At 42.6% G+C, this 25,250-nt stretch overlaps 1 protein-coding gene and 1 pseudogene across 1 annotated transcript in view; one reads left to right on the top strand and one right to left on the bottom strand.

Moving 5' to 3' along the window:
- Positions 1 to 25,250, bottom strand: part of DMGDH (dimethylglycine dehydrogenase) — a 78,981-nt gene that overhangs the window by 45,402 nt on the left and 8,329 nt on the right. The window contains exons 3-5 of the mRNA XM_065406675.1: positions 10,996 to 11,094; positions 5,474 to 5,638; positions 3,449 to 3,653 (exon numbers count right to left, since the gene is read on the bottom strand). Of these exons, the coding sequence (XP_065262747.1) occupies positions 3,449 to 3,653; positions 5,474 to 5,638; positions 10,996 to 11,094 (469 nt within the window). The remainder of the gene's footprint in view (positions 1 to 3,448; positions 3,654 to 5,473; positions 5,639 to 10,995; positions 11,095 to 25,250) is intronic.
- Positions 14,317 to 23,412, top strand: LOC135880323 (sphingosine 1-phosphate receptor 3-like; annotated as a pseudogene).

Here is a 25,250-nt window from a genome sequence, read left to right as displayed (position 1 = left end):
CTCAGTGTTATTTATGAGACAATCCATTTTTTTCCTGCAATCCCCTGCTTCATTCATTTCAGTTTCCAACTTCTGCAACAAATGAGACTAGAGTCCTACCAAAACCAGTCCAATTTACTATACAACTCTGATTCATCCCCAGAGCAGGTCTACAGTCCTCTGCAGTGTAGCAGGCAGTAAAGGAATTAAAGATTATTACAATGCATGTGCACAATGGGGCGTAACTGCAGTTGCAAGAAACACCTTAATTCTGGCATATCCAAACTTCTGAGTGCTTGACTTTGCAACCTTAATAATGTTCTTTTAATGCAGTTTTCTTGTATATACACTTGCATAGGATTTTTAAAAAGTAGAAAAAACAGAAATTCCATCATGTGATATCATATGACATCCACATGGGCCATCAGCAGGGTTGGAACCTTTTAGATCCACCACACAAACCTCTGCTGCTTAAGCTAAGGGAGTAATTGATAGCAATAGTATGTTGTCATCCTCTGTGCGGACAAGCACTAGAGGGGGATGAAACATACATCTTACCACTGGTTTTCACAGTTATTTGCTGACAGCAGAGGAATGGTGAGACTCAGGAATCTTGAATTCCATTCCAGGCTCTGTAGCGGAGTGTGCTCTAGTGCGCACAGACACTGCTGTCTGTTTTCACCAAGCTTAACCCCTCCTGCCCCTTCCCCTCTAACTTGTCCCTTGTCTCCTCCCCATCCCTGGCTCCTTCTCCAAGTTCCATTCTCCTTGCTCATTCAATCCCAATCTTCACTCCTCAGGCTTCTCATCTCAGTCGCCGTCTCCTTGCACAGCCAGTCCTACTTTTCCCCTCTGGGCTCACTGTCTGAGTCTCAATCTCCCTGCCACTCCCAGTCTCTCTCCACACCCTGTCCCTGTTCCTCCATCCTGCCCCAACACCTTGTTCACAGTCTCTTTACCTAGTCAATCCCAACTCCCCCGTTCCTGGCTCCTCATCCTATCTGCCTCTCCCCCCACCTCCACTTCCAGTCTTCCATCCTAAGCTTCTCATACAATCTCAGTCTCCCGCTCCCGCTCCCCCTTGTCCCAGTGCCTTTGCCAAGCCAGTCCCAGTTCTTCATCCACACTCCACCTCCATGTCAGATCTGTCTCTCCTTCCCCCATCCCCTTTGCTCCCCATTGGTTCGTAGTCCGTTTTCCTGTCCAGACAGTCCCAGTCTCCCCCCCCCACCACCACTTGCTCCTGCAATATCGGTGCTCCCCACAGCCAACTCACTGGCTCACACACCCAGTCACCTGACTATATAGCACCCAGGCCCAGTCTCTTTGCCCAACAAGCCCCAGCCTCCCCTTCCCACCCTCTTGACTACCAGTTCCACCCTCCCTTCTTCCTCACCTTCAGCTCCCAATCTCCATCTCCTTTCCCAACCAGTACCAGTCTCTCCTGTCCAGCTCCTACTTAGTTTCTCCCTCACTGCAGTCCCAATCTCACCAGAGTCCTTATTCCCATTTACTCCTCTCCCTCCCTCTTGGTTCAACTTTTGTCCCCCTCTGAATGTGAATCAGACAGCTTCCTCCTTCACGCAGCCTGGGGGGTCGTGGGGACTCACTCCCTTCTCCCAGTGCTGATGCCTGGCCTAGGGTGACCATATGTCCCAAAGGGAAAACAGGACACCGCACAGGGCTGGCCCGAGCTCTGTGCCCCCCCATTCCTCCTGCACGGGGCTGGCATGAGCCCTCCCCCACTGCACATTGCTGGACTGAGCCACTTGTTCGAGGCCCCCCCGCATGAGGTTGGGGTTGCTGGTCGCTGAAACCCTGTCCGCCCCCTGCCAGAGCCTTGCCTCCCCTCCCTGCAAGGGGCTGGCATCGCTGCTCACTGCCTCTACACCGCACCCCACTTTTTTGGCAAAAGTGGGTATTTGTCTGTTTGCTCTTGTCAACTGATCACGTCGGCAAGAGCAAACGGGACAACTGCCCACTTCTGCCAAAAAAGTTGGGACGGTTGGGATAGGGCTTCAAAAAGGGACTGTCCTGGCCAAAATGGGCATATGGTCACCCTAGCTTGGCCCCACCCTGGCCTGGAGCAGCTGGAAGCAGTCCTTCTGAGTCCCCATAGCCTTAGGTTGGTGCATATGCAGTCTGGTCAACACTAGGATCTGTGAGAGGTTCACGCACACTCTAAGGATGAAATCTTTGGAGATTTTACCTGTTAAACTCTAGTAAGTCTCTACTGAACATTTTTCAAAGGCTTATAACTTGGCCAAATTTGGGTGGATTTTCATAGGCCACTCCCTGCCAAATTTAAAGTTTCTTCTCCAAAGCATGGGGGCACTAGAACTGTTCAAAGAAAAGGTCTCAAGAATTTAACATGGTCAAAACAATTTATTTTTCCCTAGCCTCGTTCTTTGAAATGGCTGAACAGTTTTGGCAGAAATAAAAATAAAAAATAAAAATCATCAACCCGAAACAGCCACCAGGCATGGAAAAATTCAGCCCAAAGGTTAACGTTTGACAAAGTTAGAAGCAACCGAACACAGGGTCTTATAATGGGAAGTATTGGGCAATCATACTAAAAAATGCTGTGTTACTACCCGCATGTAATAAGGGGAGTTTTTTATATACTGCTTAATACCGAATAAGTAATACTTAATACAATGAATGTTAAAAGTTACATACAGAGGAAAATAAATACAAATCATTTTAACTTAATATTTATGGAGCATAAAAATATATTGTTAAAAAGGGGACGTTTAACCTACCAAACAAACAGTAAAAATCCTCCCCTTCAGGGATATGGGAGTGCAGTTTCACATCTGAGGGCAACACAGAGTAAGATAAAACTAAAAGGATCAGTATTATCTTATTTGCTGCACCCCAATAGGTCTCTGAGGAAAGATATAATAGAGGGCAGCCAGCCCTTTACTCCCTGCCCCACCCCCATCTGATCATTCCAGCTTGTTTCCCAAAGAGCACCTATGTGGGGTTCCATAATTTTAAGGAGAGGGGACTATACTGCAGAGGTAGCATTTTATCCCTTCCACCCACCCCAACCCAGACCACCAGATCGTCTTGTAAAAGCTAATGGGATAGTCTGACCCCTAGTATTTTGTTGGAGACAAACCAGAGAAAGAGAGAGAGAAGAAATGTTATTAATGTTTTTGTTCCGTACAAATAATAAATAATAATAATGCCTAGGCAGGGATAGTTGAAAGGTATTTCTTCCACTAAGCACTCAGTTTCCACAATACTATTGTGAAGCAAGAGCCCATTAAAAAAATCAGGACAGCCTGATACCAAATCATGGGTTTGATGCGTTCACCAGGAACTAGAGAGTTACTAGAAAACATATTGCACACGTTACTACAAGACAAATAGTAGAGTACTACTGCTTAGTCTGAGTTACTTGATCTTATACCAGTTATTTTTTAAACTTTAAAAGGTATCAAAGTATTTTTTTAATTCTTACCTGCTGTATTCACAATTCTGTTTGTTCTAATTATTCCATGTGGAGTTTCAACTTCCCAGGTCCCATCTGATCTAGGGCTCAGATTTGTCACTTGGACTGGATAATTTAACAGGGCACCATATTTCCTGGCTCCTGCAGCCAAGGCCATAGTGAGAGAATAGGGATCAATATGACCATCTCCGGGGTTATACAGGCCAGCTAAAACCTAAGTGCATCACACAAGATTAATTCAAATTAAATTTGCTGCTTTCATTGCATCTCATATTAAACTGAATTTCTTGAGTCAACTGAAAACCAATTTTAAAAGCATATTATATTATCAAGACTTCAACGGGCTAATTCTGTAATTGTTCTATGGAAGTGTGATTCTCCAGCATCAGAATCTATCTGTGATTATAGAGATAGAGGCCAAGGATGAAGATTTCAGAAAGAAACCCAAATGAACAGAATGTGTCAAATGTCTTCCAAAAATCTCATAAAGGGTTTCAGACTATTCACCATAAGTAGTAACATTCAGAAGGTTTAGATCATTTGCACATTTTAAAATGAGTATGATCATTTTTCATCCCATGAAAATCTATGATAGTTGTTAAAACATTTACCACATTTAAAAAATTAAAATAATGGCCCTGATAACCCCCTCTCATGGGAAAACTAGCAGGGAGGGAGTTAATGAGAGGAAATCTTTGCAAAATTCACCTCATGGAGTTCCCTGTGAATTGTTCCACTAGAAAAATGATTTTGCTTCTACAGAATGGGCTGCAGTTCTTGCTCATAAGTGCAATGGATCCCTAGGATCTGTGCAAATCCCAAGGTACCTGAAGGGAGCCATCCATACAGAATCCCTATGCCTCCACTCTGGCTCTTGGTCTCCAGTATCAATCTCATATCCTACTCCATGACAGCACTGCTTCATTATAGTAGGCTTGGGAGGATTAGATTTTTTATCAGTAAATGTCAGTAAACACTGATTTCACCATACACATACAAAAATATTTCCATTGATAATAACAGAAATGTACAGACAGCAAAGAAAGAAAAGTGCTGCTTGATAACTTATTAGGGTTTGATTTAAGGATATTTACTTTGTATATTTTGACATGTGATGTTGACAATTTGTGTTTTCACAGTTATAAAGCTGTAACTTTTAAAATCTCAGTGTCTGCTGTCAGCCATTCCCAACTGTCAGATGCCCCCAACTGTCTGATGCCTCCCAATTTCCTGCAACTGTGCAAATTTAAATTTAAATTGATAAAAATAAAAATTGCTTAAAAATAAACACTCACATTATCCAGCAAAATTATAAAAAAGTGAAAATAAAATTCTGCCAAGCCTAATTCTGAGCCATTAAATAAGGGGGTTTAGAACAGAAACAGTATGCCAACCTTAACTATATTTGCCTTTGCCGAGCTTTCTCTTAGAATACTTGGATCTGAGTCTCGGCTCTGTGTCCTGAACAGGCTCTGTGGCTAGGTCTACACTGCAGCGGGGGTCCGACCTAAGATACGCAACTTCAGCTACGTGAATACCATAGCTGAAGTTGCGTATTTTAGGTCGGCTTACCTAGCGGTGAGGACGCGGGAAAGTCGACCGCTGCCGCGCTGCCGCCGACTCCGCTGCCGCCTCCTGCCGAGGTGGATTTCCGGAGTCGACGGCAGAGCGATCAGGGATCGATTTTACCGCGTCTTCAGTAGACGCGGTAAGTCGATCCCCGATAAACCGATTGCTACCCGCCGGATCGGCGGGTAGTGAAGACAAAGCCTGTGTTTCTCTTTCTTCCCGAATTTACTCTCCCATGCAATAGAAACTCCCCCAGAGGATCTTGTTAACGTTGCCCTAATAAAATCACATGGGGAGGTGGCTCATTCTCATTTACACTAAGCCCCTTTACATTGCTTGAGCTGAAACCCTTTATACTAAGGGCCTTAGTGCACAAGAGAATCAGGCCCTGGATTTGCAGTATATCTTTGAAAGTCCAACATTTAACCTCAAGGAAAGTTGTTTTCACAACATTTTATTCTTTACCTTCTCCATGTTCAATATGGGAAACAGCTCTTGTATTCTCTCAGGCCCAATAAGATACTGCTCTGCTGGATGCCAACCAGCTCGCGTCATTTGGTACTTCAATTCATCCACTCTAGTAGGAGTGGAAGCAATTCTGATGCTGCCTGGCTGATGAAATCCCACAGCCTAAAACATGGATAGCAAAAATAAATGAATGAGTTATCATTAGGACTTTGTCTTATCCCAGTCTAAACACCTGGTCTTACACCAGTGAAGTCAATGGGAGTTTTGCCATTGACTTCGTGACCACAAGCCCTAAATCCCTTTGAAGGATCAGGCCCCAAATGTAGAATTGGGGGGGAGTAAAGAACAATTTGTTACCACATAAAAGCCTAAGCTGAGCGAGCACATTACTTAAATGTACACTACCTTCAAAATAAGTTGTAAAAAAAAAAAAAAAATAGATCCTCTATCGTATTTCATTATTCTCTATTAATTTTGAACCTCTAAGATTGGATTAATGAGCCAACTTTGTGGGCTGTATCTCCCTTACCTATACATTTTCAAAAATAGGTCAGATAAATTTAAAAGTTAATGTTTAGTATCTTATATAAATATCATCTCAATATCAGTATTACGAGTTGGGGTAAACTTCTCTGAAACCAGGGGATGTAACCACTGTCCTTCATTTAAGATAGTTGTAAGAAGCCATTAATCTCCTTTAGGAAACAATAGCAGCCTTCACATCAAACAAGGCACATGTCACCAGCCAAATTAAAAGCATGTGCAAGGCAAATGTGGGCGAAGGGGTTTCACTGGCTACTGTTTTGTGAAGGTTTGCATGTCTGGGAGAGAAACTAGAAAGAGCAGAGAAAATGAGAGAAAAGGCAGCAAGGAAGAACTGCTTGAATAAGCAATGGGAACATGGCCTTGCGAAAAGCCCAGACAGAGCTTTTGCACTGAGTGCTGACTGAAAGGGGCTTGGTTAGAGCTGTGAGCAGAGAAACTCTCCTCTGCAGCTGATTCCTGCCGTGTTCAAAGAAACAGGACTTTGATGCAGTCCTGTTTATTTGCTAACAGTGTACAAAGATACCTGATTCCATCATCAGTTTCTCCTCCTAATAGAACCAACTCACAGGGCCCTAAATTTGGCTAACTGCTTGGGTTAAAAGTGATAAGAATCAGCATTTTAATCACTGAAGATATTAGAAAATAAACATTAAAAAGTTAACTGACCACACATCTTTACTGAAAAAATAAAGATATTTTAATGAAGTATAAATAATTATATCCAGTTAGAAAGTGCCTGTTCACATTAGTGACTGTGGCCGGATCACCCCCACCCCGCATCACAAAGATTTTTTCTTCTAATTGTTCTGTTAGGAAATGAAGCTAACCCCCTAGCAAACAGGTTGAGGGACTACTGGGAGGCCATGGCAATCCACATGGAGATTCTGTGACCCTGCAATAGCTATCCTTGGTAGTTCTCTCCATTCTGTTGCAGCAAGGCTCCATTGGAGCTGCACCACCAAAGATTATTGAGCTGGTGATTACTGAGGAATCCTCCCACTCTAAGGGGTATCTCCACTGCAGAGAAGGGGCTGCAGAAAATTAATACAACTTGGAGTGATATTAACTTTCATGAAGAATTTCTGAGAGACCAGTGGAGGCACAATGCATGTCTCTCCCGCCCCACACTCAATCTGCCCACTGCCCAGCTCCTTATATAGCTGATTCCAGGGCCGGGTTTAGGCCAATTCGCCCGATTCCCCGGAATCGGGCCCCACGCCTAAGAGGGCCCTGCGCCTTAGGAGCCTTTTGAATTTTTTTTTACTCACCCCGGCGGCGGTCCACTCCGGGGTCTTCGGCGGCCCCGCTCCCCTGGCCAGAGCGCCGGCCGGAGCGCGGTGGCCCCGCGACCCCGCTCTCCCAGCTGGAGCTCCGGCTGCCATGGCCCCGCGACCCTGGCCGGAGCGCGACAGCCCCGCAACCCCAGCCGGAGTGCCGCAGCCCCGTGACCCTGGCCGGAGCGCTGCAAGCCCTGCAGCCCTGCTCTCCTGGCTGGAGCGCGGCAGCCCCGCGACCCCGGCCGGAGCGCGGCAAGCCCCGCGACCCCCCTCCCCCGGCCGGCAATCCGAAGTGCCGCCGAAGACTGGGAGCGCCGCCCGGTGAGTACAAGCCCCAGGAATCAGGCCCCGCACTTGCTAAAGCCGGCCCTGGCTGATTCCTGTATCAATGGAGTGCCTTCCACAGAATACAGGGCAAGGTTGGTGGGCGCTGTTGCAGAGGGGATTGACCCTTCTTTCTGTTCATGAGAGGTGTGATTCATGTGTGAAGGATCCTCACTTTGCACAGGTTATGGGTGCATGATAGAGCCTCGTAAATGTAAAGGACTCACTGTCATTTACCAATTTTTGCAAAATTAGAGAATAATCAAAGAAACAGAAATAAAAAGGAAGTCTATTGCACAACAGAACATGCTTTTGTTCATTTATTTTGTCATGTGTAGTTTCAACTAGGGCTGCCAAATGATTAAAAAAATGAATCGCACTGTTAAACAATAATAGAATACCGTGTATTTAAATATTTTGGATGTTTTCTACATTTTCAAATATATTGATTTCAATTGCAACACAGAATACAAAGTGTACCGTGCTCACTTTATATTTATTTTTGATTACAAATATTTGCACTGTAAAAAAGAAAATAGTATTTTTCAATTCACCTAATACAAGTACTGTAGTGCAATCTCTTTATCATGAAAGTTGAACTTACAAATGTAGAATTACGTATAAAAAAATAACTGCACTCAAAAATAAAACAATGTAAAACTTTAGAGTCCACTCTGTCCTACTTCTTGTCCAGCCAATCACTTGGACAAACAAGTTTGTTTACATTTGCAGGAGATAATGCTGCCCGCTTCTTGTTTACTTCATCAGAAAGCAAGAACAGGCATTCACATGGCATTTTTGTAGCCAGTGTTGCAAGGTATTTATGTGCCAGATATGCTAAACATTCGTATACCCCTTCATGCTTCAACCACCATTCCAGAGGACGTGTCCATGATGATGACGGGTTCTGCTCGATAACGACCCAAAGCAGTGCGGACTGACACATGTTCATTTTCCTCATCTGAGTCAGATGCCACCAGCAGAAGGTTGATTTTCTTTTTTGGTTGTTCGGGTTCTTTAGTTTCCACATCGGAGTGTTGCTCTTTTAAGACTTCTGAAAGGACGCACCACACCTCGTCCCTCTCATATTTTGGACGGCACTTCAGATTCTTAAACCTTGGGTCAAGTGCTGTAGCTATCTTTAGAAATCTCACATTGGTACCTTCTTTGTGTTTTGTCAAATCTGCAGTGAAAGTGTTCTTAAAATGAAGAACACGTGCTGTGTCATCATCCGAGACTGCTATAATGTGAGCTATATGGCAGAATGTGGGTAAAACAGAGCAGAAGACATACAATTATCCCCTGAGGAGTTCAGTCACAAATGTAATTAACTCATTATTTTTTTAATGAGTGTCATCAGCAGGAAGGACGTCCTCTGGAATGGTGGTCGAAGCATGAAGGGGTATACGATGTCCTCACTTTCAGGTGACATTGTGTAGCGGGGTGGTTACCCCGCTCCTGCCCTGAAGGGCTTAAAACAACCCTGGGAGAGGGCTGTGGCATTGGAAAAGTTGGGCTGATTGGGAAAACAGCCACAGCTGTAGCAAGTGCAATCAGGGCCCAGCATTTTAGACAGTTGACAAGAAGATACCATTAACTAGATACCATTAACTTGGGTTTGAATAGAGACTGGGAGTGGCTGGGTAATTACACAGAATGAATCTATTTCCCCATGTTAAGTATCCTCACACCTTCTTGTCAACTGTCTAAAATGGGCCATCTTGATTATCACTACAAAAGTTTTTTTTCTCCTGCTGATAATAGCTCATCTTAATTAATTAGCCTTTAAAAATAAAAAAAATTAAAATTAATGGAGATATCCTATCTCCTAGAACTGGAAGGGACTCATACAAGTCCAGCCCCCTGCCTTCACTAGCAGGGCCAAGTACTGATTTTGCCCCAGATCCCTAAGTGGCCCCCTCAAGAATTGAACTCATAACCCTGGGTTTAGCAGACCAATGCTCAAACCACTGAGCTATCCCTTCCCCCAGCCTCTTATAGTTGGTATGGCTACTTCCACTTTTTCATGTTCTCTGTATGTATATATATCTTCTTACTATATGTTCCATTCTATGCATCTGATGAAGTGGGCTGTAGCCCATGAAAGCTTATGATCAAATAAATTTGTTAGTCTCTAAGGTGCCACAAGTACTCCTGTTCTTTTTGCGGATACAGACTAACACGGCTGCTTCTCTGAAACCTGTAAATGTAAACAAACTTGTCTGTCTGAGCGATTGGCTAAACAAGAAGTAGAACTGAGTGGACTCATAGACTCTAAAGTTTTACATTGTTTTATTTTTGAATGCAGTTATATAACAAAAAAAATTCTACATTTGTAAGTTTCACTGTCATAAAGTGATTGCACTAGAGTATTTGTATGAGGTGAACTGAAAAATACTATTTCTCTTATCATTTTTACAGTGCAAATATTTGTAATAAAAATAATAATATAAAGTGATAACTATACACTTTGCATTCAGTGTTGTAATTGAAATCAATATATTGGAAAATGTAGAAAAAAATCCAAAAATATTTAATAAATTTCGATTGGTATTCTATTATTAATAGTGGATTAAAACTGTGATTAATCATGATTAATTTTTTTAATCATGATAAATTTTTGTTAGTTAATCATGTGAGTTAAGTGTGATAGCCCTAGTTTAAACTATTTGTGCTTTAATACTCGCAGTATATGAGTGCATGTAATGCATGAGATCTAGTAATAGCAGAATTCACTATGACTTTCTGCTAATATCTTTAATCTTGCTGAAAAGTAGGGTAAGGCCACAGGGTTTTTTGTGAGAATTATCAATTTGGCAGATTAGCAAAGTGAGACTCACTGTTTTTGTTGCCGTGTCAAACACGAAGGAGGGAAAATGTTGGCTGGAGAAAGTGATTTAGTCACCAAAGAGAAGCACAGCTCTGAAATGGATACGATGAACTACAGCAATCTTCTCGATTACGGACAGAATCAAACCATTTAAATTAAAACCAGGAATGCCTAATTGTCAGATTGCTCATTCCTGAATGCTGTTTTAACTCAAATAGAAAGATGATACTGCAGTCTCTTTGCCTGCTTGGTTTCTGACTTATAATAAGTGTTTAAATTTTGAAATCTGTTTTCTATTTAAGAGTTAGAAGGATTGTGGGGGAGCATCTACAGTATTCTGGAATTAAATGCTAGAAAATGAGTGTAGGATAGACCTAGAGATGGCAAACTACATTCAGATAAAGTGAGCCCTTGTGGTATGAGAGCTCCCTTTATATGCATGCGCACACAGACACACAACGTATCCATTCTAAATCTTCCCGTAATTTTTTAGCATGACTAATATTGATCTGAATTAATATTTTTAAAATTAAGACTTTCACCTGCCCAGTTTCCTCCTCCAATTTTTCATAGAGTTTGATGCTGTAGTAATGGATTTTCTTCAGATTTATTCCAGGATGAAAGTAAGTTGTTAACCCAGCCTTGAATAAGAAACAAAAACCAACAACATATGAGTATTTTTGGAAATGCATTGCTTTCTTTCCCCCTTTCTAGACAGCTTTTTTCCAGATGTTATTCAAAAGGAACTGTCAGTACAAAGAAAAACAACACATGACTGGAGCCAACAGTTCTTTTTATTTATTTGTTTGTTTATAATAAAATTGTTTCGTAGTTTACCAGCACTCTCCTTCTATGCACAGATATTTTTCCACCTGTCTTCTCTCATCAGTTTGTCAAGTCACAATATCTCCGTTGTACTTGTTCTCTACCATAGTTTCATTCCTTGCTTAAACTATTCATTTTTCTACATAAATCTTTTGGATGAGACATAAAACTGAGTTCCCAACTAGCTGTGGTTTCTAAAAATCCTGTAGTTCTTTCACATAGCCTACAGTACATGGACCTTGCCAAAATATACTGCTGCTGGAGATGTGGGTCTCCGTATTTTGAGACAATCCCAGGATACAATCCTTTTGGTTAGAAGAAGGGAAGAGGAATACTATGATAATGGATCCCTCCTGAAAAATTACTTCTCAGAACTGTGTTTTGGGATATATCCCATTGTCTTAAAAACTTTCCAACTCACGGAAAGCTTGGTTCTGTAGAGCAGTGCTTGCAGCCAAATGACTTGCATTGCTTAGGTGGAAGAGCAGACTGCCTCCAGGGATAGAAGCTTGGCACAACAACCTGGCTGACCTAGGAGCTAAAAAGCAGCTAATGTTTCAGAGAAGAGGGACCTCAGATACATTTGATAAGATTTGATCTAACTTTTTAGAAACCTTTGATAATTTCTACTAGCTGGAAACTGAGATGTCACTCTCCTTTCCTATCCCTACCACTTTTTGTCCTTTTTCTCACTTCCATTCCTTCACTTTTTTGTTCTTTTGTCTTTTTGTCTGTTCTTCTCTTATTTTTGGAAGAAAAAAAATCAATAAAATATAAACAAATAACAAAAAAAGATCATGGGGTTTTCAAGAGGAGGCATATAAACACTCGTATCCTGGCTGAATCCTAATACAGGTGATTACATCCTGTCTCCCTAAAAGTCCTCTTATAATTTTTTCAAGAATGCAGACAGTTTCACTTTACAGTTGCCAAATAAGCACATATGTAAAACTACTTTTGGTTTTGACATTTTTCAGTTTGCCATCTCTAATTACTTTGCATTGTATATTTTTCTTAAGCCTTTAATTTTTCAAGTCAATGGGACCTATATACTCACATGAATAAGGCTAGCAGGGTTTGGTTTTATTTAAAAACATCTGTTTGTATTGAATTTAATTTTAATGCTATTCCTAAAACAATTTATACTTTGCCATAAGCATATATTGCATCACTAAGATCAAATGTGGTAATCGTTCAACAATATCTTAGAAATGCTCTGTCTAGGGACTTTATCCTGCCCTTACAGGGGATGTATTCAATGACTTTGAAGGTAGTTTCCAAATTTTCCTTATGAGGGTTCTCTCTTTTTGGTATTTTAAAATTTATACAATAGTATAAACCCTTATCCCCAAAACAGACCCATGGAAAACAATCTAACCTTTTAAAACCATCCACCTAAAGATATATATTTCAGTTGTGGTTACTGTGAATTATTTTTGTTACAGGCCTGGATCCATAAGTATCTTCCATATTGTTCACAATGTCTTTATTTTAACTGTTTTGAGCCAGAACCTAGTGCAATTTTTTTGCCGTTTTTGCAATTAATTTATGTCTTGATCACTTCTTAAAAATTAGGTCCTCAAGGTCTGATCTACTGTTTTGCTCAATAAAATGAATAAAGAAATAAATTATATCTTAACTCTTAAAACATTCACTTTTCTCTAGCTATTTACATGTATTTTCCTTGCTCTCAATTCATATCATAACCTTTGTACGGTCTTCCTTTATTTGTACAAAAATTGCCTGATCAGTCTTTTGTTCCTCCCCTGGATGTATTTAATAATCTTCTATATTCAGTGAAATTCAGTTGTAGTGATCGCTGATGGTAATAATAATTTAGTTATATGGGCCACAAATTACTTTTCAAAACCATTTGATAGTGTCTCTGATGTATTCACCACACAATAATACCCATACCCATGGGCATTTAGTTACAAGGATCAACTTGGAAGTAATATCTTTGACCTTTTTAAATGTAGGAAGGAATTTCACACTTTTCAGAGTGCTATTTGGCTTTAGATAAAGAATGTTATTGGTTTCAAGAGTGCTATTTAGAGCCAATTATAACCTGACCAACCTGCTTTAGGATTAAAATTCCAAGAAGAGTTTGATCTATCTTTGCCAGATGGAGATTGTTCTTTTATATGTCTGAGTTGAGAAATTAACTGCCTTGCTGATCTAGATGTGGTGACCATTTGCATATAAAAATCAAAACAGATATTGCCAAAATCCATTCTTATAATAGAATTCTTCTGTAATTTTTATATGTTTAGTTTCTTATATTTTAGTTCTGTTCTATTCTGGATTTTATACTGCACCCATTATCACTGCAGCATTCTGATAGAAATTGCATTATTTCTTTCATCACATACACACACAATCCGTCTCCTTACAGATTTGACCAGACCACCTTAGTATGACTTTATTTAATTGGTGCTGTGATCTATTAACTATTCTATAATAATTAAACAGCATACTACATTGAATTTTGCATGGTAAGAAGATTACATAAAGAATTTTTGGGATGATACATGATAGCACTGCTTTAGAAAACAACCGTTCAAATTAAGAACAAAGGGCCTGATTCTGTCCAGACTGACTTATTCCTAATGACTTGGGATTGCACAGGGATTCAGGATAGAATATGGCTTGAAGAGGTCTATGTATCCTTAACAAAGGCTCAATTTTGCTCCCATTTGTACCCAGGAAACCACCACTTGTTTCAAAGCTGGTTAGATAAGTGTAAATATGAGCAGAATTTGGCCTGACAGTTGTGTCTCCTGTTAATGTTAGAGTAAAATTCATGCTTTCTGAACTGTTTTTATTTAAATAAAATGAAAGTCAAACAACTTTTTTCACAGTATTGTGCCTAAAACAGCTAACACAATTTATCTGAAATTTTGTAGCATTGCTCCAGAGCTGAGAACTTGTAAGCCAGGTTTCAGCACTGAGAAATAGCAGAAATACAATAGATTGAAAATGTGACCCTTAGTTCTAGCAATGCTGGCTGGACTCTGAAAGAGAAAATCCGAAGCAGTATGTTGTCTGAATTAAAGGGTATGTCTACACTACGGGATTAATTCGAATTTTGGAAACAGATATATATATATATAAAGTCGAATGTATGCGTCCACACTAAGCACATTAATTCGGCGGTGTGCGTCCATGTACCGGGGCTAGCGTCGATTTCCGGAGCGTTGCACTGTGGGTAGTTATCCCATAGCTATCCCATAGTTCCCGCAGTCTCCCCCGCCCATTGGAATTCTGGGTTGAGATCCCAGTGCCTGATGGGGCAAAAAATATTGTCGCAGGTGGTTCTGGGTACAGCCTCACCCCTCCCTCCATGAAAGCAACGGCAGACAACCATTCCGCGCCTTTTTTCCTGGGTGAACACAGCAGACGCCATACCACGGCAAGCATGGAGCCCGCTCAGCTCAAGAGAGCAGTCATGAACATTGTAAACACCTCGCGCATTATCGTGCAGTTTATGCTGAACCAGGACCAGAAAAACGAGGCAAGGAGGAGGCGGCGACAGCAGCGCGGCAACGAGAGTGATGAGGACATGGACATGGACATGGACACAGACTTCTCTCAAACCGCGGGTCCTGGCGCTTTGGAGATCATGTTGTATCTGTGGAACGCCGATTCTGGGCCCGGGAAACAAGCACAGACTGGTGGGACCGCATAGCGTTGCAGGTGTGGGACGATTCCCAGTGGCTGCGAAACTTTTGCAAGCGTAAGGGCACTTTCATGGAACTTTGTGACTTGCTTTCCCCTGCCCTGAAGCGCCAGAATACCAGGATGAGAGCAGCCCTCACAGTTGAGAAGCGAGTGGCGATAGCCCTGTGGAAGCTTGCAACGCCAGACAGCTACCGGTCAGTCGGGAATCAATTTGGAGTGGGCAAATCTACTGTGGGGGCTGCTGTCATGCAAGTAGCCAAAGCAATCATTGAGCTGCTGCTACGAAAGGTAGTGACTCTGAGAAATGTGCAGGTCATAGTGGATGGCTTTGCTGCAATGGGATTCCCTAACAGTGGTGGGGCGATAGATGGAACCCATATCCCTATCTTGGCACCGGAGCACCAGGGTACCCAGTACATAAACCGCAAGGGTTACTTTTCAATGGTGCTGCAAGCACTGGTGGATCACAGGGGACGTTTCACCAACATCAACGTGGGCTGGCCAGGAAGGGTTCATGACGCTCGCGTCTTCAGGAACACTACTCTGTTTAAAAGGCTGCAGCAAGGGACTTACTTCCCGGACCAGAAAATAACCGTTGGGGATGTTGAAATGCCTATAGTTATCCTTGGGGACCCAGCCTACCCCTTAATGCCATGGCTCATGAAGCCATACACAGGCAGCCTGGACAGGAGTCAGGAGCTGTTCAACTACAGGCTAAGCAAGTGCAGAATGGTGGTGGAATGTGCATTTGGACATTTAAAAGGTCGCTGGCACACTTTACTGACTCGCTCAGACCTCAGCCAAACCAATATCCCCATTGTTATTGCTGCTTGCTGTGTGCTCCACAATCTCTGTGAGAGTAAGGGGGAGACCTTTATGGTGGGGTGGGAGGCTCAGGCAAATCGCCTGGCTGCTGATTATGCGCAGCCAGACACCAGGGCGATTAGAAGAGCACACCAGGAAGTGCGGCGCATCAGAGAAGCTTTGAAAACCAGTTTCATGACTGGCCAGGCTACCGTGTGAAAGTTCTGTTTGTTTCTCCTTGATGAAAATCCGCCCCCTTTATTGACTCATTCTCTATAGGCAACCCACCCTCCCACTTCGATCACAGCTTGCTTTCAAAAGAAATAAAGTCACTATCATTTAAAAATCATGTATTCTTTATTAATTGATTATAAAAAGAGGGAGAGAACTGACAAGGTAGCCTGGGTGGGGTTTGGGAGGAGGATCGGAGGGAAGGAAAAGGCCACTAAAAAAAGGTTAAAATAATGACAGCCCTTTGCTTGGGCTATCCACTGGGCTGGAATGGGAGGGTGCACGGAGCCTCCCGCCCCGCGTTCTTACACGTCTGGGTGAGGAGGCTATGGAACATGGTGAGGGGGGAGGGTGGTTATACAGGGGCTGCAGCGGCAGTCTGTGATCCTGCTGCCATTCCTGAAGCTCCACCAGACGCCGGAGCATGTCTGTTTGCTCACGCAGCAGACCAAGCATTGCATCCTGCCTCCTCTGATCTTCCTGCCACCACTCTCATCTCAAGCGTCTCTCCTCTCCTCATGTTGGTCCCTTCTGTCCTCACGTTGGTCCCTCCTGTCCTCACGTTCACTGGCAACTTTCCTATACTTTGAAACCGTGTCCTTCCACTCATTCAGATGAGCTCTTTCATTGCGGGTGGATTCCATGATTTCCGCGAACATCTCGTCTCGCGTCCTCTTTTTCCGACACCTTATCTGAGATAGCCTTCGGGACAGAGGAGGGAGGCTTGAAAAATTTGCAGCTGCTGGAGGGAGGGAAAAAAGGAGAGAATTTTTTTAAAAGATAAATTTTACAGAACAATGCTTATACTCTTTCACGGTGACCAACACTATTCACATTACATAGCACATGTGATTTCTGTGTAAGGTCGCATTTTGCCTCTTAATATTGAGTGCCTGTGGCTTTGCTGCTAGAGATCACAGACGCAGGTCCAGGCAACAGAATTCGGCTTGCATGCGGCCATGGTAAGCCATTGTCTTTCGGCTTCTGCGCCCTCCTTTCCCACATACCAAGCAAAGCTCGTTGAGTGCTGTGGTTTTCCTGTTAACCTTCAGCAGCAGAAAACAAACTAACCCCCCCCATCCAATTCTCTGGGATGATCGCTTTATCCCTCCCCCCACCGTGTGGCTGGTATCAGGGAAGATCCCTGCTAGCCACACGTGAAAAGCTCAGCGCCAATCCCACGCCCCGCCCCCAGCACTTGGCTTACTACAGGGAAGGATTTCTTTTCAGCCACAGGCAAACAGCCCAGTAGGAAGAGCCACCTCTGTCCCCTTAATTAAATTCCCGTATTTCAACCAGGTTACCATGAGCGATATCACTCTCCTGAGGATTACATAGCGAGATAAAGAACGGATGTTGCTTGAATGCCAGCAAACACCGGGACCATACGCTGCCAGGCTTTGTCATGCAATGATACCAGATTACTTGCTACTAGCATGGCGTGGTCAAGTGTCCTACCATGGAGGACGGAATAAGGCTGCACTGCCCAGAAACCTTCTGCAAAGGCTTTTGGAGTACCTCCAGGAGAGTTTCATGGAAATGTCCCTGGAGGATTTCCGCTCCATCCCCAGACACGTTAACAGACTTTTCCAGTAGCTGTACTGGCCGCGAATGCATCCCAAGTCCTCAGGGCAAAGTAATCATTAAAAAACGCTTGCTTTTAAACCATGTTTTATATTTTAAAAGGTAAACTCACCTGAGGTCCCTTCCATGGGGTCATGGTCTTGGGTACTGGCTTGGGAGGGTACTTCAGTCAGGCTGAGAAAAAGATCCTGGCTGTTGGGGAGAACGGAGTGCTGTGTGCTCTCCGCAAGCTCGTCCTCCTCCTCCTCCTCCTCTTCCCCGTCCGCAGAGTCCTCAGGTGCGACTGATGAGATTACCCCCGCCTCGGAATCCACGGTCAGAGGTGGGGTAGTGGTGGTGGCCCCCCCTAGAATTGCATGCAGCTCAGCGTAGAAGCGGCATGTCTGCGGCTCTGACCCGGAGCAACCGTTTGCCTCCTTTGTTTTCTGATAGGCTTGTCTGAGCTCCTTGACTTTCACGCGGCACTGCTCTGAGTCCCTATTGTGGCCTCTCTCCATCATGCCCTTGGAGATTTTTTCAAAAGTTTTGGCATTTCGTCTTTTCGAACGAAGTTCTGCTAGCACTGAATCCTCTCCCCATATAGCGATCAGATCCAGTACCTCCCGTATGGTCCATGCTGGTGCTCTTTTTCGATTATCGGCCTGCATGGTTACCTGTGCTGATGAGCTCTCTGTGGTCACCTGTGCTCTCCTGTGCTGGGCAAAAAGGAAATGAAATTCAAATGTTCGCGGGGCTTTTCCTGTCTACCTGGCCAGTGCATCCGAGTTCAGACTGCTGTCCAGAGTGGTCACAATGGTGCACTGTGGGATTGCTCCCGGAGGCCAATACCATCAAATTGCGGCCACACTAACCCTAATTCGAAATGACAATATCGATTTCGGCGCTACTCCGCTCGTCGGGGAGGAGTACAGAAATCGATTTTAAGAGCCCTTTATTTCGAAAGAAATGGCTTCGTTGTGTGGACGGGTGCAGGGTTAATTCGATTTAACGCTGCTAAATTCGAATTAAACTCATAGTGTAGACCAGGCCAAAATGTAAGCTCCTTGGGGCAGGAGCTATATTGTCTGTAAAAGTGTCATGAACATTTATCGTGCTAAATAAAATAAATAAATAAATAAATAAAATATTTTAAGTGCTGCCTAGTGTGGCATTACTACAGGCAAACTGTTGTTATATGAGCCAGTATCTAGATGACATGAAACAGAACTACTGACAATAATAACTTTGATCCCTCTCTTTTTCAACTATAGTCGTGAGGCAAGCTATGTCACCCTGAGGTTTTACATAATAGGCATTCCCTTTTGAACCTGTATCACAACACGATATTCTGGAGCAGACTATTTTATTGTCTTAATGTAATACCATCAAGTACTGTTGTAGCAAGAACTGTTGACTAACTCTTCACAATATGACAATCATCCTGTTGTGGGAGCTTTTTCTTCCATTTTGTCTCCCCCCCCTTAGGACAGAATTCTTCACCTTGCAACTCCATTACAACCCATCAAGACAAAAGTGCTGGTAAGTAGTTTAACTGCTGTACCTTTATTCATCATATACATTTTCACAAGTTTCCATGACCCTTTTTTCATTTATGTCCTGCCATCCACTCACATTTTTGGACATGTACACTTTTGTCCCAGTAGCAATTTTGACATTTTTAAATATTTTTCTTTATTGGGTGCATTAGAACTATTTGTGTGTTTTTTCATGTGTTACGGTTAGAAGATTTTCAGAAGAAAACAGGTTTTTACACATTTTAAATAAAGTTCAGTAGACAGAGAATAAGTCCTTTTAAAATAATGTACAAAATAAAGCATATTTGAGAGAGAAAGGCAGACCGAAAGAAAGTTTTAAAATTGTAGAAAAGGAAAAGAACAGAAAGAATTTTAAAAGTGCAAGAAAAAGAAACAAACAAAACCTGTTCTACTTGTAAGCTGTAAAGGAAGCTTTGAAATGTAGGGCACAGCACACAACCCACAACCGATGGGTTTTACGATCAAAAAAATAAAAAATCTAAAAAGACAAAAGCCATAGCTTTGTCACTGCATGAAGTTCACAGATAAGGCTATAGCCTCTGACATGATAATCTGAAGAAACAGCTCCAAGCCCACTTCCTCCTCCTTTCCTGACCTTCCCCCCCTCGATACAAAACTATCATGTTCTTTTGCTAAACATACAGTTTTTAATCTTATCAAATAAACTTTTAAAAGTTTACCATGTACTACAGACCAGGGGGATAAGAGAGCTGTTCTGGATTTCAAAGGAATAGTGATAACAGACATCTTTTTTAGTGAAATAGTTTTGTAGGTAGCCATTCTTCGTTGGCTATCATGCTTTAGCACGGGCAAGCATTTGTTATACAGAAACTTTATGAGGTATTATTTCCCCCCATACAATGGACTATCAGAAACAGTAAATAAAATAAGATTAACAAAAACATTTTGAGGGGCTACAGGCATGGAGATATTTTGTAGCAGCACAAGCAAAGCAACAATTACATTTTTTTTGTTTTTGTTTATCATTACATTCAAAGGGCCCTAAAGAAGTATTTTTCTGTTTTCAGATAACACTTTACATTTTAGTTGTATACAAGTTGTAATCCTAGATGTTTTACAGCATTAAATAGTGAGAAATTACTGAAAATAGAGGTGTTATGACATCTAGAGCCCTATCGCAGAGTGCCTGGGTGAAATTAAAAGGCACAACCAAAGTGAGAGAGGGCACAATTTAAGAAGGGTGCAGGGGCTACTTTGCGATGGCCCACATGACCTACTGCCTATATTCCTAAACACACATGCGCAAACACAAGGGGAACGGGCCATCCATATGCCTTTTCTTGTTGACAAACTGTAACCTAACAACAATATAATTCAATACTAAGGGTGCAACCTACTTCCCTTTTGACAACCCCCTCACCACAATATACACAGAGAGAAGTTTCTCCTCTACCTAAGAAGAGAGGCTAATGGTATTTTGAAGTATCAACCCTAGATTATTGGCTAAGAAAGTATTACACAACCATTGCATAAAAGAGGATGAGCCATTTGAACAGACCTGTTGATTAAAGATGGAAGTGCCTATATTCACCCCTCAAGGAAATGGCTTTCTGATACTGTATACAAAAATTTATTCTAAGAGAAAAGGCAACTGATTGCATAGACTGTAAAAAGTTGTATTGTTGATTATACGTAATCTCATAGTTCTGGTGGACTTGATGGTATTGATCGCCCTTGGAAAAATAACAAATTTCACAACCGTGTGTACTTTATTATTGGCAATTTGTGATTTGTTAACTGGAATAGTTTACAAAGTAAACATTCTTATGTCTGGAAAGAAAACTTTGAGCCTGTTCCACATGATCTGGTTTATTAGGGAAGGCAGTATGTTTGTAGCCCTAGGAGCTTCCACTTTTAGTTTGCTACCAATAGCCATAGAGAGGTATGATTAAAAGGAGGCCTTATGATGCAAATACAAAGTACAGGGCTTTCCTACTTATTGGAACATGTTGGCTTATCTTGGTTTCCCTGGGTACCTTGCCAGCACTGAACTTGTGGGACCCTGAAGAAGGGTCTTTCAGTGCAAGACACATCCCAGAAACACTGCCGGAAAGGAAGCCCTGCAGTAATGAATATGGGGTTCTAATCACCAGTGTCTCATTGCATAGTCTGTGGGTGGAATCCCCCCAAAAGGGAGGTCTTGGCAAGAACACAAATTAATAATTAGCAATGAAACACAAGCTTCGATCTTAACACCTTGGGGATGCAGAGTAGGGCTTTGACAACTCAACTGGGACTTAGATGCATGTAACAGCAGGTCCTAGAATAACATCTATTCGTGGCTCATGCACTGTGTTCTAGGGTTTCATTTGAATCAGCTAGATTGCTTAAAAATAGAATTTACCTTTACAAATCCTTGGCCTCTCTCCTTCAATCAAACAGCAGCCACATTCTCTGAGTCCCACTTAATTGGAGTTGGGATCAGGCACACAGAAGCCGGTGGGAACAGTGATCAGTGGGACTGGGTATCATCAGAGTGTGCTTCTCCTGGGAAGTACCCGCCCAGTGGCAGCTCCCACTGAGAGAGACCCCATCCCACTTCCCAGCTGTGGAGGGTGTGAAGTGGGGATGGGGGTTGTGAACATTCATTGTACGTTTCTCTTCCTGAGTCTCGCTGCCCTTTCCTGCACTCCCACCTCCTGCTGAGTCTTTGGCGCCATTATCCAAGGAAAGGATGGAGAGAAATAAAACATCAAAACAGAATGCAAGTGATTGGAGCTTTCAGAGCCTGGCCTGTGTGTGACCAGCACTGAGCTCAAAGGGACGAACCCACAACATACGCATGCTCAACAATTTTGCCTCTTTATTCCAAGAAACAGGTTGTATTTTGCATAAGTATCTTTATTACTGTTTTGGTGACAATCATCCTTTATGTACATATTTACACACGGGTAAAGTCCAGTATCGTAAAGCATAACTCAAAGAGATCGATGGTACTGCTTAGGACATTTGTGATTGTAGTCGGTGTATTCATCGCCTGACCGTCTCCATTGTTTATTCTGTTGCTCATAGATATAGACCACAAAGTAAAAGAGTGTGCCATTTTATGCAAGGCTGATCGGTTCATTGCCAGGGCAGTCACTAATTCTGTGCTGAATCCCAGCATTTACACTATGGCTAGCAAGGAAATGCAGAGGGTTTTCTTTTGCCTTGTTTGTGAATACCAGAGAGGCCAGATTTTAGCCTGTTCAGCCCAAAGCAGATTACAGTCGAAGTAAGTCTATAGCTTTTTAAGATCTAATTACAATTTTTTTTTTCCAATTTTCACACACTTAGATCATAGGAAAAAACATTAACCTTTTAAAATTAGACTACCTATTTATCATATCTCTTGTTTTGATCTGAGTTTTAATTTTGTAAGAGAACTACCTCAGGAAAGATATAAAAGTAATACAAAGCTCAGGGTTCAATAGCCCCTATCATCTTATGCCCTTAAACAGAAGTTCCTCCATGCTTAGAGAGACAGACCAATGGACTTTTGAAACATTAGTCCTAAACTATTGGCTAAGAATATCATACAGCTGCGGCATAAAAGAGGATGAGCTGGTACAGACCTGTTGATTAAAGATAGAAGTGCCTAAAAGCCCCAGAATAAGCAGCTCATGAAGAGACATCATACAGGCGAAGTTATGGGAACTAAAGAAACAAATGTACTGTTGACACATAGGAGTTTGAGACTTGTCTTGGGAGCAGGGCAACAGAGATTGCTGCTGCTGAATGTGATCACAAGGACAATGCGGAGGAGAAACACAAAGCCAAATCGTTGACCCAGGTTTTGTTTGAGACTCTGGACCCTGACTACGAGACAAACAATTCAAATGGAGGGTTGTACAAAGATGAGTCACGGGTACATTGTGTGTAAAAACGTTTAGGAGCTTGGAGAGGACCTGGCGACAGTGGCTCAATTGGCTAGAGCAGGGGTCGGTAACCTTTCAAAGAAGAAGAGACATTTTTTTGTTTTTGTCTTTGACCAAAATATTTCGAGAGTTGCATCACATGCAAAGCTACTTGTAGAATTAGAATGTGTCAACTAATAATAATTGAACATATTAAAGTTATTACTACTCGCCAATACTTTTAATGCAACTTCTGTTGCTGGACATCTTTAGAGAGTTGCTCAATGTTTGGTGAATATGCCGTGATTTTCATTTTCAAGCAGGACTCAAGACTAACATCTTGCTTCAGTTTTTGATTAAATTCATGTTGGAAAACACTTGTTCACAGAAGTATGTTGAACTGAAGATTGAGAGAAGCCCAAATGCGTATTTCTTCAGCTGACTGTTTGTATCCGGTAGACAATTCCAAACATCGAATATAATCTGGTCTTGCCGTTTAAGGTCATCCATTTCAGACCACTTGTGTTGTAGCCCCAGGGTGGATTTCTGCCTTTCCAGATTTTCAAATTCAGTGACAAGATATTTCAATTTTGAATTCCATAAATCCTTGAATTAGTGGATTTGCAAGACAAGTTCAAATTGCGCTCGATGGATTCCCGCAAATGCTGATGGATTATATAGTGAAATGAAATTACATCGTGCTCCATACTTTTTTAGTAAAGAAACAAAACCTTTGTGTGCCCCCATCATGCTCAGTGCTCCATCTGTAGCAATAGAAATTATTCTGTTGATGTCAATATCTTTTTGTTTCAGACATTCAGTGACAGCAGATGCAATATCTTCGCCCCGAGTTTGTCCTTTGAGTGGCAATAACACGATCAACTCTTCTTGAGGACCTTGATCATTAACGTATCTGCCGAGTAAGGCAACCTGAGCAATGTCATCCACATCGCCTGTCTCATGACAGGCAATAGAAAAACCTGGTGTTGATCTAATGTCACTAACCTGCTGGCTTGTTACGTCTATGGCCATCTTAATAGTTCTGTCCTTTACAGTCTTCGCAGATAATGGCATTTCTCTAATATTCTTAACTATTTCATCTTTGTTTTTAAAATCGCTGAAGAGGTGCTCTGATGTTTTAATGAAACATTCTTTCACATATTCTCCATCTGTGAATGGATTCCCCTGTTTGACGATTTCTTGAGCTGCCACGAAACTAGCAGTAGTGGTTCCGCGCCTTCATCCATTTAGCAAATGTACATCTTGTTTGCTCTGCTTTGCGTCGGAGCTCCTCTATTGCTTTTTTCCTCACATCACCAGCTGGATAGGTTTCAGCAAACATCCAATGTTTCTTTTCAAAATGTCTTTCTAGGTTTGATTTCTTATTGTTGGATAGTTTTTCATTGCAAATGAGGCACGACGGGAGTCCAGCTGAACTCACTATAAAAGCATAAGACTCAGTCCAATCATTTTGAAATTCTCGATGTTCATCTTCTATCTTTCTCTTTGTGGTTGTCATTTTTTTGATGGAAGGTATTTATCTGATCTATTTTATTTCTGACTTTAGACTTTTTCAAACTGTTGGACGTTGGAACATACTAGTAAAGACAGAGCACATCTGCTTCCTTTTCACAAGAAATTCCAAGAGTTTTATTGGTAGACAGTTACCTTGGTACTGAGCTGTTTGAATCTAAATATAAACAGGAGGGGGCTCCAGGCTGGGGCAGGGGATTGAGATGTAGGAGGGGGTGCAGGGTCTGGGAGGGAGTTTGGGTGCAGGAGGGGGTTCTGACCTGGGGCAGGGGATTGGGGTGCGAGGTGCAGAATCTGGCCAGGAGGCGCTTACAACAGGTGGCTCCCAGCCGGCGGCACATCAAAGCTCAGGCAGGGTGCCTGCCTGCCCTGGCCCCACGCAGCTCCCGGAAGCAGCTGGCTGCTGGCATGTCTCTGCCTGCCCAGAGCTGCGGGGGTGGTGCTTGCAGGCATGGGCAGCACACGGATACCTGCTGTCCCCCTCCCTCCAAGGGGCAGGCAGAGACGTGCCAGCAGCCAGCTGCTTCCGGGAGCAGCGTGGGGCCAGGGCAGGCAGCCTGCCTGAGCCCTGCTGCATTGCCGGCCAGGAGCTGCTTATGGTAAGCACCTCCCAGCCAGAGCCTGCACCTCGCACCCCCTCAAAAAACGGCTGCCCACAAGGGGGCAGCCAAAGAGCCGCATGCGGCTCAGGAGCCGCAGGTTGCTGACCCCTGCAAAGCCTTTTGGATTGACCCTGTACAGAGGCAA

This window comes from Emys orbicularis, chromosome 6 (genome assembly GCF_028017835.1).
Source record: "Emys orbicularis isolate rEmyOrb1 chromosome 6, rEmyOrb1.hap1, whole genome shotgun sequence".
Taxonomy (NCBI): Eukaryota; Metazoa; Chordata; order Testudines; family Emydidae; genus Emys; species Emys orbicularis.
The sequence above is the reverse complement of the archived record's forward strand: the minus strand, read 5'-3'. Positions and strand labels throughout refer to the sequence as shown.